This window comes from Gobio gobio (assembly GCF_949357685.1).
Source record: "Gobio gobio genome assembly, chromosome: 14".
Lineage (NCBI taxonomy): Eukaryota > Metazoa > Chordata > Actinopteri > Cypriniformes > Gobionidae > Gobio > Gobio gobio.
In genome coordinates, this window is record NC_137107.1 from 25,753,431 (window position 1) to 25,772,209 (window position 18,779).

The following is an 18,779-nucleotide window of genomic DNA, read 5'->3' on the forward strand; positions in this document are numbered from 1 at the left end:
TCCAAGTTAACATTTAAATCAAAATGCAAGTCTGATTTAAAGCCATTCATACAAGCCAAAAAAAATTGTGCTTCTCATAAGAGCTTAAGAGCCTTGTCTAATGCTTAAAGTCTGAGTTCATTCCAACAGAATCTGACATTAATATGGTAAGCTAATAACTTTGTGATACTCTTTATTGATTGATGCTTTGTAATACTTCAGGAAGGGGGTTCACCTATTGTGGCAGAAATCCAGCTTAGGCTTGTTTACATGGGTTTTCAGAAAGGTAGACAGCTGGTCTTGGCTGGTTTGAGACGGTCTCCCACCCAGGTCAAGATGGTCTAGCTCATTTATTTATATATATCATAAAATAAATTATATAATAAAAACCTATTTTTAACTAAATCAATTACGTTACACGTTTCTTTTGACTTGATTAATTTGTTACATTGATTTGAATAGAATAATCTTGTACCATATTGATATACAAATACAAAGAGAAAGAAAATATATTTAATTCTTTATTATCACCAACATGAAGTACATTAAATATTAAATTATGCCAGGGTTTTCCAGACTGGGGTTTGTGAAGGAGCTGCAGGAGTTTGTGAGTTTAATGAAAAGCTAAATAAATCATAATGTAAAATTCAAATAAATCATTTGAAAATAAAAACAATCAAAATAAAACACTTGCTAAATAAAAAAAATAAAAAATAAATGTTTACCTGCATGTCATGTGACATTAACTGACATCGGAGAACCATGAAATGTATTTAATTTTAGAGGTTCAGCTGACAAAAAAGTTGGTGAAACCCTGCATTGCATCTAAATATGAAATGACATGATTTTGTACATTTGAATATGTTTGAAAGACAAAACTTCCTAAGACAGTAATACATGTTTAAATGACTGACTGAGTGATAATTGAAATAATAATTAATGTGTTCGTCAGGAGCTGATCAGATGTGCAGTGTTGCGATGTTGAGGAAAACACTTCTTAAAGTGAAATGATTTCTGTAAATCCAGTGAAGAAGTACTGTGTGGGTCTGTGTGGATTTTCAGTGGTAGCCAAGTGACTAGAGGATGGTCTGTGTGTGCAGTTTTACAAACCTGGAAGAACTTCTGAACACATATAAGAAGTAGGCTTTTTTAGAAAGGAAAATGTAAAGAATAAAAATTAGTAAAAGGGGGAGAATAACTGAATTATGATTAATTTACTACCATTGTGAGAATAACATGTAAAATTAATCATAAAAAAGTCTGATTATGAGTATTATGAAACATAATATAATCTACATGTATTTAATTTTTTGGAATCTGATTACTTAATCCAGATTACATGTAATCAGTTACTACCCAGCACCATATATATATATATATATATATATATATATATATATATATATATATATATTAATAATTTAATTTTCTATGATAGACAATTTTGGTGCTGCATTAGGAAATCATTTGTTGTGAACCGTCTCAGTTGGGAACCACTGGTCTAGCTGGTTTTTACAGCCTGGCCAAGCTAGGGTTTAGCTGGGTGACCAGCTGGTCTCCCAGCCTGAGCAGCTAAAAAAGTGCCCAATCCTCATCAACAGAGAGACCAACTAAGACCAGCTTAGGCTGGTTTAAGTGGGCTTTTCCAGTAGGGTCCTAAGATACATTAGCTCACTGTCTAAAATCATGAGCATTCATTTTATTTCTAAAGCACACCCAGAGTTTGGAACAAAGCTACACACACTAGGAATCTATGATGAGGCCCTCCCTCATTTCATTGTCATAATAAAAGATGGAAAACCAAAGATAAAAGAAAAAAAATTAAAATCATAGGGAAAAAAGTGACTGCCATAAGATCAGATTGCAAAAACTGCTGGGAAAAAGCACAACAGAGATGTGTTATCTAGTTCCAGTCAGGAACAGCATGTACTAGTCGCATGGTCTCATTTTGACCGGTGCATTTGTTGTCAGAGCCTGATGTCTAAAATCATGAGCATACTTTTTATTTCTAAAGCACCCCCAGAGTGCATAAATGTCTTTACAAACTCCATGGAGAACACACAACTCTGACTGCAAGCAAGATTGTGGAGGAGAGGATGGAACGGTTCCGTATGATTGCTACAGGCAACATTCTGCCCTCCTTTACCCAATTAAAACCTACTGATTGGCACATAGGTGGTTAGCCGATCATGCATGCAGGAGCAGTGATGCAGACAGAGCTGGCCTGTTCTTTCTCTGGCTGTGATGACTCCACTGCAGCTGCAGCAGCTGAGCTCTCTCTCTCTCTCTCTCTCTCTCTCTCCTGAGAGTCTTGACAAGACGATAGCTAGTGCAATGCACAAACACACAAACACGCACAGTCGCACACACAAAAACACGCAGCCTAAGCAACTTCAGTCCTTTGAGAGCCAAACTCTAACCTACTATACTATGGGTTTCCACCACAAAACTCATCATGGTTAACATTTACAGTATTCACAGAGCTAGCTACAGTATATTAAGTTCTTAAAGGGATAGTCCATCTTTTACTGACCCTCATGTCAATCCAAACCTGTAGGACTTGCTTTCTTCTGCAGAACACAAAATAAGATATTCTGACAAACTGATTCTGGAAGATACTTGTAAACTGATTGCTTCAATCCATTTAAGTTTAGAAAGCACTGTGTCTTTCTTTTTAGTGAACTCAGATTAAATAAGTTCAATTAAACTATATACACTCCATACAAATATTATGTGACACAGTAACTTCTCTGTATTGCTTAAAACTACTAAAATTAGAAACATTAAATTACCTTAAATCTCTTGCAATTAACTTCTAGCTAGCAACAGCACACACGTGCTAGTGCTAATGGTACTAGAAAAGAGACTACCACTGCTTCAGTAAGCATGTTACTGCTTTTTAAATAAAAAATATTACTCATTTAGTAATTAAGTGTAATGAACTTTCAGTAATATTACAGTGAAATTCATTTGTTTTATTTAGTAAATTTCACTGATTGTTTTTAGAGAGAAGAGAAAAAACAAACATTTTGAATATTCTGTTTCACAAAAATGTCACGCTACAAAAATAAAATGGTTAATAATGTAAACATTATTGACCATTTTATTTTGTGTAGAGTGAAATTTTTTTGTGCTGACTAATATTATTTTGAGGAAAAAGGACCAGGTCATGGCCAGTTCTGTGCTCAATACTAGACAGAGTATTCAATATAAAGCATACAGTATTTATGTTCCTATGATTCTCCACTGCTGAGCTCTTTTCTCAGAAACCCAACACCAAGCACAAAGAGAGAACACTTAAGCATGCATTTTGACTCTGCTCACCTCTCTCTTTGCCTGTAGGTCATGATGTTCCCGCTTTTCCGTCAATTTAAGCAGGGTGGAGAAGTATGATAGGAAAAGGGAAGTAAAGAGACACAGCTTTCACAAGAGCACCACCTCCGTGACTTTCCAACCACCCCTTCTCTTATCCCCCCTGCCAGCAACAAAATACCCAGTAACCTCTGCCTGCTCTCGCTTTAATTTCTTCCCTTCCCACTCTTTTCAAGGCCCACCACTCTTCCCATCGGGACATGTGGGAGTGTGGGAGTCTGACAGGAGCTTTTCTGTTGGAGGTTCGAGCTGTCAGCTCCCTCGGCCCTCCCGGGTACCCCGAGGGTGCATTCACTCTCACTATTAGTAACTCTCTCTTCATCAGTAGCAAGATTTCTCATTCATAACAGGCCTCAGCTGCCAGTGCCGCTAGCCAGGACTTTGAAAAAGCATTAAGTAATGTCTCTTAGGTTGTGAGGTGCTGTGTTCTATTCACGCAGACTCTTTGTTCCTCAATCTTTGATTCTGTTCTCCTGTGTGCACCTCTATTATTTTTCATGGAGTCAGTGAGAGATTGAACGCGCTGCAGATTTTTAGTGCATACATGCTCTCAACTAGTCTTATTAGGACATGTAATTTATGTGACATCGCCAACTGTGCACATTGGCTTTTATATCTAGCAGATATATTGCTCTTACTTTCACATAATCCACAATAACATGCAATCTGGATTCTTTAGAGATTGAGTAGGGAAAACACTCTCTTATCGCAGACTTCCTTATCTCTGTAAGGGTTTAGACGAACTCATGCACTACCAAAAAAATCTAAACATTAAAAACAAGATAAATTTACTTAAAAAGAAAACTAAGATGTTAAGATACATTTACACTATCTTGCAAATTATTCTTTTAATGTTTTAGAAGTCTCTTATGCTAACCATGAAAGGCAGCATTTAATTGAGCAAAAATACAGTATAAACAGTAATATTGTGAAATAAAATAATTTAATTTATTCCATTATTTTATACCATAAATTTCTAACATAAAGTAAGAAAACAGGTGTGCTACTTAATATTTTTGTGAGAAGGATTCTTTGAAAAACAGAAAGTTCACAGTCTTTACTTTTCTTTAAAAAACTTTTGAATGGTAATGTATATTATTTTCAGAGAATACATATTGTAATTGAGTATATTTTGTACCTAGATCTTTTTTCCACTTTCGCTAACATTAAATTGACTTCATTTAAAAAGGACTAAAAATACTGATGATGCACTTGTTTACCCTTGTTTCCATTTCTCATGATATGATGATCCAATAATAACCTGTAATTCTAAGGAAAAGTGTCAAAACTTCCAAGTTCCTGTGTTCCAAAAGCAGTGTATTGAGGATTATAAGTGACGACACCCTGATACCAGAAACTGCATCCTCATGGGAGAACTACAGCATCTAGCTGGAGGCACCCGGCTGGTTCTGACAAGAACACCTCTAGGCCGTTAGAAGGCCTTGTTCAGCAGTAATGATGAGAGAAGTCGACAGAGGCAAAACTAGCACATGGCCTGTGATTTACTAGACAACTGCATTGTCTCATAATCAATTAAAAGCTAAAACTGACACAGACACATTGAGATGTGTTGTACACGTCCACTGGTGACCATAAATGCTGCACAAAGTGATCGCAAAACCATTGTATTCATCCAAGTAAGGCCAGATAACGATTCTATGGTGTCATGCTGCACAGATGAGAGTCACGTGAAGCTATAAGACCAATTCCTTTCTTTTATGGCCAGTAGAAGGCTCACTAGCTCTGTAACCATTTGACTGCAGAGTAATAATGGAGCATTATAAAAAAGCTATCATGGATGAAAACATCCACAGGAGAGTTAATACTTTATCTTTTGTTAATACTTTATCTTTTGTCAAAGACATTGACAAAACTATCATGAAAAGGGTGCAAATTAAGGTACATTTTTATTCATTTTTTTAAGCATTAGAGGCACAAATCCTGTGTTTGTTGCTATGAGATCTAATAGATACACTAATGTTCAAAATTTCAGTAAGATTATTTGTTTGCCTTTTTGTTTTGAAAAAAAAAATTATAAAGCAAGGATGCATTAAATTGATTACAAGTGAAAGTAAAAACATAATTTTACAAAATATTTCTATATCAAATAAATGCTGTTCTTTTGAACGTTGTATTTCATCCAAGTATTGTGAAAAAAAAAGGTTTCCACAAAAATATTTCCTAGCACATTATTTACTAGATTTTAAGATATTTCCTAGTTCACAAAGAAATGTAATCTCCTTCAATTTTCTCAATTTTTACACGTTTGTCAGAAACAACACTGTGCGGATATTCGCTTTTTGCTGTTTCCCATGCACTAAAAAAAAACGAAACAAAAAACGAAACAAAAAAAACAGCGCCTAATATGGAGGAATTTCAGTAAATTCAGAAGACAAGTTCGTCAAGTTCGGTCAATTCAGAAGACAAACCAATGGGCCGCTGTCCCTGCATGATGGGCCAGTCTGTGGCAAAAAAAAATAAAAAAATAATCTTGTATCGGCGGTCCACTGGGAAAATGCCTGGTATGCCCGATTACCAGTCCAGCCCTGACTGATAGAAGGGGAAAAGGCCATAGTGACTGCGAAAGGACAAACACACTTCAGACTATGACTCTCCAGGGAGAATAGGATGGTGTATTTGAGTTTGCGTCCTCATTCAATTTCACATATTTACTTAGAGCGAGAGGGCTTCTTTTTTTCCCTTCTTACTCCATACACCCTCCTTCTCTCGAGGGTTCTTAATGTTTGTCAGCTTCCATCAGTCTTCGACTGATGCCTTCATGCAGAGACTCTCTCTCCCCCAGTCTCACTATGTCTTTCACTCTCCACAGCTTCCACCCTCATTCGATACGGCCTCCAGGCTCTTGACACGGCTCAACTTCCTGACAGTGATGAACATATCTTGATATCATATAAAAGCAGCCCTCACAGAGAAAAGGCACTGCGGAAAAATAAAGAAAGGAGGAAGGCAGGAAGGCAGGCAGGCAGGAAGGCAGGAAGGCAGGAAGGCAGGAAGGCAGGAAGGCAGGAAGGAAGGAAGGAAGGAAGGAAGGAAGGAAGGAAGGAAGGAAGGAAGGAAGGAAGGAAGGAAGGAAGGAAGGAAGGAAGGAAGGAAGGAAGGAAGGAAGGAAGGAAGGAAGGAAGGAAGGAAGGAAGGAAGGAAGGAAGGAAGGAAGGAAGGAAGGAAGGAAGGAAGGAAGGAAGGAAGGAAGGAAGGAAGGAAAAAAGGAAGGAAGGAAGGAAGGAAGGAAGGAAGGAAGGAAGGAAAAAAGGAAGGAAGGAAGGAAGGAAGGAAGGAAGGAAGGAAGGAAGGAAGGAAGGAAGGAAGGAAGGAAGGAAGGAAGGAAGGAAGGAAGGAAGGAAGGAAGGAAGGAAGGAAGGAAGGAAAAGCAGAGACAGCAAAGCATGGGAGACTGACACTAAAAGAACTAAATGTTCAGCGAACATGACGACTTCTTTTAGATCTACATAAAACTTGGCTTGCTCAGTAGGAGCCTTTTAAAGCCAGCAGGACAGTGCTAGAAAACATAATGAAACATTCAAGGTTTTATTTAAAATCACAGAGAACCGTTAGAACCAGGAACATAGCCTTGGCACCAATGGTTTCGCCTTCCTGATATGCCATGTGGTTTCTAATTGAAATAATTTGTAAAAGAAACAGCCTGCTTCTTCAAACCGCTGTCCAGAACACTGCTTTCAGCTTTGTAAGAATTCTACAATGGCTATCAAAGCAATTCAAAACATGCAAGAGCTACCCATGGTGTGACAGAGTATGAATGTGTGTATGAGTTTTTTTAATAGCCAGAGATTGGGGTCAAAAACCTTGCATAAGTGTACTAGCCTAGGCATATATCATTCAATATTTTAAATCACACTGTGACCAAAATACATTTGAACATTTTAGGGGTAAAAGATAAAGAATCATATTGCAGAAATTGAATGATGCTAAAAGCACACCTAGAAAGTTTGCAGTTTAAAAAGGAAAGAGAAAGAACAGGAGTGAAAGGGGAAAAAAATATTTTCAAAAATTCCTTTTTTTCACAACAGAACACTAGTTCTAGTGCTCCACTTCACTCAAGAGGCCACGCCCTTAATTATGCAGAACTTTAAGGCTTAATATAATTATTATAAAAAAATCCACTACTCTCACAGTTGTCATGAAGGGCAAAATTAGCTGTATAGACCATAACCACTTTTTGTACCAGGCTGTAAACATATTGTTTTCTGCTATAAAGTTCGGTATTTTAGCATGGGGGAGATACAGCTTTGACTCCCTTTTGGAGCCAGGCTCTAGCGGCCAGTCGATGAATTGCAGTTTTAAGTCACGTCTGTGGTGGCTTCATGAGAAACTGCGGGAGCTTGCCGCTTGGTTGCACCACACAGCATTTTCACTTTAGCTGCTTTTCCATTACCCTTCAGTTTGCGCAATTTGAAAATAAGCCCAATAGAAACACATAATTTTGCAAAAACTTCCATAAATCAAAAAAAAAAACTTGCACAAGGTGCTTTTTCTGGCCATTCGAAAAAGGAATATTTCGCAAAACTGCAATTTTTCGCATTTACAGGTCACCTGGCGTACGTGAAAGTCAATCATTCTTTAAAGATGACACAGTATTTTTGGACAGAAGACGATGAGTATTAAACTCATAAAGGACCCAAGAATTACGGGAAAACTGGATTCTAAACAACAAATGCCACAATTGATTAAGACCTTGAAGCAGATAGGAGGGAGAAACACCAAGAAACACCTCATACATGGCTTTATAATAAGTATAAGAGGCTTTCCTTGTCATTAATGCTCGGAAAACATGCCCATCTCTTCTTCGATTAAAAATAATGGCTAGTGCGGTTGCTGCGATATATGTGAACCTATCAACATCTGACACCATGAGTTTTGGAATGACTTATCGCGAGAGGAAAAACATTTGTTTAAGTTGCATAACATCAGTTAATGGCAACGCCGTCATTTCGCAATAGTTTTTTGATAGACATTTAGAAAATGTCGCAAATGTTTTGCACAAATCTGTAAGCGAACCCCGGCTAGTGTGGACAAACACATCTGCTCACTTATGTGCCCTCCAGAAGCTTGCGTTCTGCAAGTGAATAGCACCTTGTGGTGCCATCCCAAAAAGGCACAAAATCACTTTCCCGGACCTTTACCTGGGCTGTCCCTGCTGGTGGAATGACCAGCCTAACTCAACCATTTTCAAGAAACAGCTAAAAATGCATATTTTTCATCAACACTTGAGCCATTAATACTAAAACGTACTATTCTATTTTCTCTAGTTAAAAGAAAAAAAAACTACTGTGCAGGACTAACTGGGAGTAGTCACAGCAATTACATATTGTTGCTCTTTTGTTGGTTTAACTTCTTCTATTGCTCTCCTCATTCCTCAAGTCGCCTTGAACAAAAGTGTCGGCATTAATGTTTAAATATAAATGCTAACTATCTGGGTTCAAACCCAAAACATTTCCAGCAGTAATTTATCTGAGCATGGTCAGTTGAGATTTTTGTTGTTGTTGATATATATTTCTGATGTCTAAATTTACAACAAAGTGATAAATAATGAAAGTACTTGTTTCTTCATATTCCATCTGCAAAGGATCCTACCAAAAAGTACTCGAGCAGCCTGCTGTTGCTATGGTAACCTCCTCAGAAATGACGTCTAGTCTGATTCTAACTAACTTGTAATCTAACTTCTAAATCATTGTTTGTCTGCTGTACGCTGTTGAAATGTATACACACTTTTAAGATTCATCGAATCTCGGAGGGGTCAGACCTCTCCAAACACCCCCATAATTCACACCCTCATCCTGCCATTGTAATAATTGCACTAGTAAGTCACTGTGAATAAAGGAATAATCTAAATGACAAATTAGTAATTAGTAGTTGTCCTATGTTACTACTTCTAATGTCCAATATGTCCACTAGTCCTGATTCAGATCTTTGGAAAAAACAGAGATACTGGTCTCTCCATTCTACCTCTGCAAATGGATGGCATAACCACAATCCATTATTTGAACAGTTAATTAAATCTTGTGGTGGCGGTACTAGATAAATTGGCTATTTGAAGATGCCTAATAAAAACAAGGGAGCTCCCAAGCCTCAAAGGAGAAGAACGACCGCCCTCCCGCCGAGTGCAGCGACGGGAACGAGTGAGAGAGGGAGAAAGTGATAAAAAAAAGAGACAGAAAAAATATTGTAAGCAATCATGCAAAAAAAACATGGTGTATTAATGCAGTGAAGACGAGAAAGCGAGATTAATCAAATGTGGAAGGAAGAGGAAGCCTGTAAATTAAGGCAGCAGGAGAGGTTTGAACTTCGCGCATATCCTGGAGCGCACTTCATCAGTCTTCATTAAAAACAGGCAGGCCGCGGCACAGCTCAAGCTCCGGCCATGACGGCCAGCAGCTTGAAGTGATTCTCAGAATTCTTCCGAGGCCAGGTTCTCTAGTCACGCTTGGGAATGTGGCCCACAGGGTAATCGAGGACTTGCCTGATTGTAGAGAGCGCAAGGTGCAGAGAGGCGTAAAGAGAAATATTGGGGTGGAATGACAGAGTCAGTGCAAGGCAATTTTCGGAGATGTTCTGTCACAAACTTTACTCTAGCTGTGGGGGAATTAAGATGGGAGAAACACGAGCAAATGGACAGCAGATCTTTCCGGAGGAGGAAAGAAAAAATCATCTTGAAAGGTATTTAAAGTCATGTTGAAGCAATTTTTAAGATTTGCGCATAGGGCAAGATGAGAGGGAGATTAGGCAGAGAGAGAGAGAAAATGTGTTAGAAGGAAAAACGATGCGGTGCTTTAAAAGCTTCCCTGACGGCCAACTCTTCAAAGCATAGCTGGACCAGGATGCATATGTCTCCCATCACATGAGACACACAAAACCTTCTGAGCTGCCTACATAGGCAGCATCCTAACAGAAAGGGTTTATTTTTAAGTGCGTTTACATGCACTTTAAAACATTTATTTCAGTCAGACCAAAGTTAACAATCATTTTTTGAAACGTCAATGTCAAGTATACGGTCATAAAAAAAGTGTAAAAATATAAAACAGTTGGCCTCTGGGGTAAATTTACACCTTATCTATCCCAATAAGGTGCATACTAGTACCTTAGGGTATGTACCCTTAAGGTACTACAATTGCCCCTTTAGGGGTAAATGAGGTACAAAATATGTCCTTTTGTGAGTACTGCCCAGTGACAAGCTGTTGTACCACTAAACTAAAGGTAAAGTTTTTGCACTTTGGTTCAGTTTTTGTGAAGTCGGACTAAAGGCCTTCACAACAAGAAAAAGAACTATAACAATAGCTATATTAGCATCCACATCAACGCACAATAACATTGTTTATTGTAAGCACGCTGCAGTCATGTCGTCTGTCAATTTAAATGCTAGAATGCTTTGAATTTAAACTGCCTTCACATCACGCGCCTATGATACCTTAAAGAATTAGATCAGCCAAAAACCACAATTCTGTCATTAACTCAGCCTTTATGTTGTTCCAAACCAAAAATACTTTTGTTTCAGTGGGCAGTACCTGCTCTTCCGCTCTCATCTCTCTATCACCTTCTCGTTTTCTTCTTCTCTCAATCTCTTTCTTACTCTGTTTCTCTTCCCTTCCAAAAGCTGAGCTTTAGTTGATGCAGTCTTTTCATTTTTGTCTGTCAGTGAATAAAGTAATCAACTGGCCAACTGATATTTATATCTATGTTTTATGAATCATATTCTTACACTAGTGAATTTGCTGAAGGCTACCAGGAAAGCTTTGTAAATTCATTCACAATATGTGTATATTAATTATTAAGCTGCCGAAAACAGCTCTGTAAATGTTTCTTGTCTCGTCACACTGATATCTACGAATTCCATTATATGAATCTCGTAAATTATATATTTTCAGTTCAAAATTGTGAAAGTTTATTCATTTAAATCCCTGATTAACTATGTCAACATTTCTATCATAAAACAGCTGGCAAATATTAAACGTTTAGTTTAGCTACTTACATCTCGACTCGCACTCTATACTCACCAACTGAAGCCAGAGAAGGTCTTATTTTGGGGAAATACCGTGGTCTACACAGCAATACAATTGGAGAAAACGCAACGGCCAACTTGGATCACGAGTATTACAGCTTTGACGTCTTTGAATTTATTTCAGAGTTGTGCAACATTCAATCACTGTTTGCAGATACCATAGAGATGGATGAGTAGTCCTTCCTGTCACATAATTGTCTACAACTTCTTTTATGAAACTAAAAATAGATAAATCCAAAACAAATGTTTAATTGCAAATATGTTAAGCTTAGTGGGCAGGCTGTCGATACATTAAGTAATGAGCCATTTCCTCACAAAAGCAGTTTATTCAGCGCACTTAGGCGTCTCCTCTATTGACATCCATTAAAAAAGGGCCTTTGGTCTGTTTGCCTGTGTAGCGCGTCGTCAGTTTTTTTTCCTTTTCTTTTTCTAAACTTAGAGGCTGGCTTTAAAGCGGCTTTGGCATAACCAGCCTATTTTGATCGATCATCTCAAGCACCAAAGTTAAAATAAAATCAGGCAATTATTTCTCAACTTTTAGTATATACACCTCGGGGAAAAAATACGTCCTTAGGGTCCTCAATGGGTACGACCATGCATGACACTGACAGAATTTAAATTTTTCAGTGAACCATGGCTTTTAAATGTTCCCTTTATAGGCGGCTCACTAGTCTTAGAGCTATATCCTCATTTCATCCCAAACAGTGATGGCTCGTCAAGGGGAGGCCCAAAATTTTACGGTGAAAATGGGAGAAGGACGATTTACTGTTAATAAAATTCCCAGTCATTAATTTCATGTCTCAAAATTTGTATTTATTTTTTGTAATTTCACCTCTGTAAGTGTAACCACAGCACACTTCCCCAAATGTGCCAAATCCGCAAAACGCTGAGGGGATAGAGAAGGGGAGAGTGAGGCAAATCCATGGTCGGAGACTTGTGCAGTCAAAATGAAGGAAGACCCCACGCCTATAAGCTAAGCTAAGATATAGGCTATAACAATCAGCTTCACTAAACTGCCGAACATGCTTTTTTAACACTGACATTTAAAGGGTTAGTTCACCCAAAAATGAAAATTCTATCATAATTACTCACCTTTATGTCGTTCCAAACCCGTAAGACATTCATTCATCTTCGGAACACGAATTAAAACGATGTCTTTACTACCTTTCTGGGCCTTGAAAGTTGCAATGACGTTGCTGCCTATGGATGATTCAGAAACCTCTCTTTTGATTTCATCAAAAATATCTTAATTCATGTTCCGAAGATGAACGCAGGTCTTACGGGTTTGGAACGACATGAGGGTGAGTAATTAATGACAGAAATTTCGTTTTTGGGTGAAATAACCCTTTAAAAGGACAGAAGGGTGGATTTTTGCTTCAAGTGATAGGCTAGGTGAGTGAAACTATATATTATACTATATTGTCTCGCTGTCTATATGTCGTTTTCTGTACATTTTCTGTCTAAAAGTGTGCAAAAAAGCCAATTTAAAGCAGTTTAAAAATAAACATTGGTAGGGGATCCGACCACTAAAATTTTGTGTGCATCCTCTATTTTAAAACCACCAGCCGCCACTGATCCCAAATAAAATGCAACGTCCTGAAAACTCCCTGATTAAAGCAGGCAAAACAAAGACAGGTTCTCCTAACAGTCTCCAAAACAAATTTCTAAAGACGCTTACAAGAATGCTCCTTCCCTAATGGTTTATGTAAACACATTTATTTTATTCAGGCTGATTAAGTGCAAACACTCTATGACAACTTCTCCCATCGGCACCCCTCCCTTCCTCTGAAACCGGCACATCAGAAAATGGTGAGGTATGCACACTTTATCTGAGAGTGCCATTACTCCAACTCTGATCACATTATGCTTATAAATACCATATTATATGTGTGTGTTACCATCTATGGTCTAATGTGACTCATCCAGTGTGTTCAGGTTTGCATGTGTGGGAGATAAAAATAAAAAAAAGCTCAAGATCTTGAAAATGGAAATGTTTTTAGCTCACTCAAGGTCTGATCAGAGCCTCAGATGGCAGCCAGCATGACGGGTGACAAGACCGTGAAATGTCTGCTGCTCAGATGCGTTTCAAAAGAACAACACATTTAACCGGGGAAATGAAAATCCATAGGTTCCGTCATGGAAAAAAAAATCACTTCTCATCTGATCTCTTACTCAGTTTGTCATGTCAGGCTTCCCGTGCTCCTGCCGTGCTTGCTTTTCATGGGAAGTTACCATTTTCGCCATTGTGCGCTGAGACCAGGAGTGTAGCAGCCATTATAAGAGGACGAGGTCATGAAACAACTGAGCCTACTGAATATTAATTAGATGGTAAGATGGAAGCTGTTAAGTATTATAATTGATTTTTTTCTAAAGGAATTGACTAAAGGCATGACATTTACTCTAAAAATCTATTTGACCAGCACACTATAATAATGATACACACAATCTCAGTTTGACACCACAGCACCTTTAAAGGTGCCACTGAAGCAATTTCCAAAGGTCTCCGCTGATCGCAGTCGTGCTGCCCTTGATTGTTTATGCAAGCACTGCTGTCGAGAAAAGCCTTACCTTGACCCCACGGACGCGGAACTCCGCTAATGCTCGGCTCATTTTGGCAGAGGCCGCCGGCAGATTCTTTCCACTGGCGATGACTTTCACCAGGAGGGAATCGTAATGAGGGGAGATGATAGCACCCTGGAAGGCAGACGCGCTGTCCAGCCTGATACCCATGCCCTCTCCACTGCGAAAGACCTGCCCAAGAGGAAAGAAGATGATGGTCAGAATACAGATTTAGACTAAATTTCATGTACAAGGGACTGCACTTGAAAGAACTAAGATTTTGCACTTCAGGAAGACAACATTTTAAATGGTACAAAGCAAACGCCCTTTTAATTTTGACAGGGTTTTTTTTTTACACTATTACAAATACATTTTTACACCTTACTTTCACACTCCAGGAAAAGTAATTTTAGATTCTTGAAAATAGTCTATAGTTAACTTGCACCAGATGCAAACAAAGCATCATGACTCACAAAATCGCACTCTTTATAATCAATGCAGTTGTAAACGCTGGAAGAATCAGTTGTCTTCAGCCAATTAATTTTCCCCTGAACATCTGAAATAATAATTGTTTAACATAATATAAAAAATATATATATATAAAATATGATTACTTTAATAATAATAACCTTTTCAATTAATTTATTTTGTTAAATTTTTAAATATATTATGACGGTTACATAAAAAGCCAGATCATGATTTTCTGCTCGTTTCTAGTCACGCAGTTGCAGCAATAATGTCAAAAATTACTTCACTTAATCCACTTAATTTTCCCTATAAATAATGTTTTCTTTTTATAATTTTGAGATTATATATATATATATATATATATATATATATATATATATATATATATATATATATATATATATATATATATATAAAATATAATAATATTATGTTATATTATACATATGATTACTTACAAAAAATATGATTAGCTTCATTTTACTTTACTTTTTTATTATTATTATTAATAATAATAATAATAATAATAATAATAATACATTATGATACAAGCCATGATTGGGCTTCAAATTTAAATATTTTTTCTAAACAATTTCCAATTTCTAACTTTGCCAAACTATTTTAAAACAACAATTATACATTTTAGTTGGGAAAAAAGGATCTTATTTTTATTTTACTGTTGCTAATACATCGCTATGAGCTTATAGCTGGTTGGTTCATGTTAGTGAACATTCTAGGTAGAATTTTCTACGCTGATTCGGCGAAATGTTTCTAAATTTAGTGAAATGGGTTCCGTGGCACACAGAGAGTTCTAAAGTGTTATCAGATAACACATCAAATGAACCAAATATTCCCTAAATAAACACACAAGGGGCAGGGTATTTTGCATGAGTGCCATTGATGGGTGTAGTTACTCAAAGGTGAACAGGTAAAATTGGCTGTTGAAATGTTTGGCGCATGATCTCAAAATATGTCGTGTGGTTTGAAGGGTTTGAATGCAGTGTTTAAAGGTGCAACTGAGCGATTTAACAAAACAGCTCTTCGGGGCGAGGCACAGGATGCGGCCGCTCAGTCGCTTACCTTAGCGGGAGGTTAAAAAAAAAAAAAAAAAAAAACAACAATTTAAAAATCTAACATTTCACAGAGAGCTGCCCCTTGAACTGTACAAACATTCATCCAGCAAAAATAGAGCAACCGTCAACACAAGTACCTCAGGGGAGTGTGCAGGCAATAAGAACAAATTGAGGGGAAAAAAAACACTGACACACACAAACATGCACACAAAAACACTCACACTGCAGCCAACTGGCAGCAGTCATTTTCTGTTGCAATTGTGCTCTGTCTCAGCCTCTGGCATCCACATTACAATCATCAGCACAGTAAAATTGATGTGCGCAGCAGAGATACAGGCATCAGTGGAGGTATTGTAAGGGTGGGGTTGTAGAGAGCGATATAATGAGAAGTGAGAAACAAACAGAAATAGAGAAAGAAGCCGATGCCTTGGCTTCATTACAGTTGCACTTTGGGTAATGGCTACGATTGTTCAACATTGATTGTGTCGCCACTTACGACATAAGACATGCTAATGAACAGTAAATCCACCAGGGATTATACAAGCATCGCCATGGCAATCCAAAAGAGTAATTTGATATCACTCAAATTGAGTGGAAATTTGATTTGGCGCTGTTAATGGCTTCTGCCACCCAGTGAGATGACCGTCACAGAGATAAGACAGAATTTCTCTGTCATTTACACCCTGAATGCCTGTAATGAGCGGATGAACGCAAATAGCTGTTTTTATTATCGAGAAGTCTACATGAAACAAAAAGGGATGTTGTTTACTTTCTTGAAAATGTACACAGTAATTAAAAGAAAAAGAAAAAAAAAGTCCCACACTGAAAATATGCATTTTCTTGAAATAGTATTTTCTTGTAAAATGTACTCCAATAATATATATATAATATAATATATATATTTTTTGAGTGTTTTTTTACAACTTTGCACCCTATATTTCTTGTAGAATATAGTGACATTTCAGAACTTTGCAAACTAGGACTCACGCTGCCTTTTCAGAAACTAGCGTTCATTTCACTTACAGTCAAAAAAATTTGCAGAAACACAAGAAATACCATCATATCATTATCCGACAAGCTCCATGCTGATCCATCCGGCTCAGCTTTGCTCAGAAAAATGAGACAGGGCAGCCATAACAGCGATCCAAAGCTGTGTACTTGGCTTTTCATTACCAGACAGATGCTTTAGGACAGGATTTCTGTTGAAGCGCCACTGATCTGGGTCACAGCAAGACTTCTGGAGGAAGTGTATGTCACAAAGAGAACTGAAAAGGAAGGAAGGCAAGCCAAAGCTCTGCATGGGTCAGTCTTATTCTCTCTCTTTGCTCTTCTCCTCTTTCATTCTGTTTTTTTCCTTACTGGTTGTAATTATGAAGCTTGTGAGAAGGGCTCAAATAGAGGCTGAAACTGATGCTAGTCTTCTCCACCGCCAGGGGTTTGAGGCAAATGAGTGCTTTAAATACAATTACAAACCTCTACCTGCCATGCTGCGATGAGACAAAAAGAAGGAGGGAAAACTTTGAGCTGTTCTGATTCACAGGATCCCTACACAGCCTTCACACAGAGTAGGGATAATCGCAACAAAATTTGTTTATTGGGAACAGCACAACATTATTAAACAGACAACACTTAGGGATTCTTGGTAGGATGACATCTACTACACTCACCTAAAGGATTATTAGGAACACCATACTAATACTGTGTTTGACCCCCTTTCGCCTTCAGAACTGCCTCAATTCTACGTGGCATTGATTCAACAAGGTGCTGAAAGCATTCTTTAGAAATGTTGGCCCATATTGATAGGATAGCATCTTGCAGTTGATGGAGATTTGTGGGATGCACATCCAGGGCACGAAGCTCCCGTTCCACCACATCCCAAAGATGCTCTATTGGGTTGAGATCTGGTGACTGTGGGGGCCATTTTAGTACAGTGAACTCATTGTCATGTTCAAGAAACCAATTTGAAATCTTTCGAGCTTTGTGACATGGTGCATTATCCTGCTGGAAGTAGCCATCAGAGGATGGGTACATGGTGGTCATTAAGGGATGGACATGGTCAGAAACAATGCTCAGGTAGGCCGTGGCATTTAAACGATGCCCAATTGGCACTAAGGGGCCTAAAGTGTGCCAAGAAAACATCCCCCACACCATTACACCACCACCACCAGCCTGCACAGTGGTAACAAGGCATGATGGATCCATGTTCTCATTCTGTTTACGCCAAATTCTGACTCTACCATCTGAATGTCTGAACAGAAATCGAGACTCATCAGACCAGGCAACATTTTTCCAGTCTTCAACTGTCCAATTTTGGTGAGCTCGTGCAAATTGTAGCCTCTTTTTCCTATTTGAAGTGGAGATGAGTGTTACACCCCTAAATGCATTGAAGCAACTGCCATGTGATTGGTTGATTAGATAATTGCATTAATGAGAAATTGAACAGGTGTTCCTAATAATCCTTTAGGTGAGTGTAGGTGTAAATAAATACAAATAGCCATACTCTCATTTGTAGAAACCATGTTTACAACCATGTGTATTTATATTAAATAGACTCGGTAGTAAGGCAAAGTAACACATCCTTCTTTTGTAGGTATTGTTCCAGGGCAAGTTTCTGTTCCGTTTCAAAGAAAACTTGCCTATGAACAGCAGCAAAAGCGGCATCAACGGGTTGCTGCGCTTCGGTGGACTTCGTGTTGAATGTAAACAAAAAGCTGCTTGCCGTCGCTTCTCTATTGTTATTGTGTTAAACCTGCCAATAGCGTGCCAGGTGGATAAGCCAGTTTGTGATTGGTCCCCGCAGATTTGTAACGGAAGCAGGATAGAAAAATGTACTGGTTTCCAGCCTGAGCTGCAGGGCGAAATCAAATCGCCGACAGATCGGGCTGGGTTTACCCAGCTTACTTTTACTTGGCTAAGACATTTTTAATGTTATAACATGTTTCTTTTTCAAATAAATGCCGTTCTTTTGAACGTTCTATTCATCAAAAAATCCCTTAAAATCCACAAATACATTAGGAAGCATGGCAGTTTCAACATTGATAATAAAATGAAATGTTTCTTTACCATCAAATCAGCATATTATAACGATTTCTGAAGGATCATGTGACACTGATGATGCTGAAAATTCAATACAATCACAGGACTAAAATAGGACAGTTTGAATAATATTTTACAATATTTCTATTTTTATTCATTGAATTAATTGAATTCAGGTGTTTCAATCACTTCCATGGCCACAGATGGCAATCAGACTGCTTCTACAAAGATTTGTGAAAGAATGGGTCGCTCTCAGAGCT

The 18,779-nt window shown here is 37.9% G+C and overlaps 1 protein-coding gene across 1 annotated transcript in view; it reads right to left on the reverse strand.

Moving 5' to 3' along the window:
* The window catches only part of pcxa (pyruvate carboxylase a), a 159,528-nt gene that overhangs the window by 59,086 nt on the left and 81,663 nt on the right, over positions 1–18,779 (reverse strand). Inside the window, exon 10 of the mRNA XM_079835538.1 lies at positions 13,952–14,134. Coding sequence (XP_079691664.1) covers positions 13,952–14,134 — 183 coding nt within the window. The remainder of the gene's footprint in view (positions 1–13,951; positions 14,135–18,779) is intronic.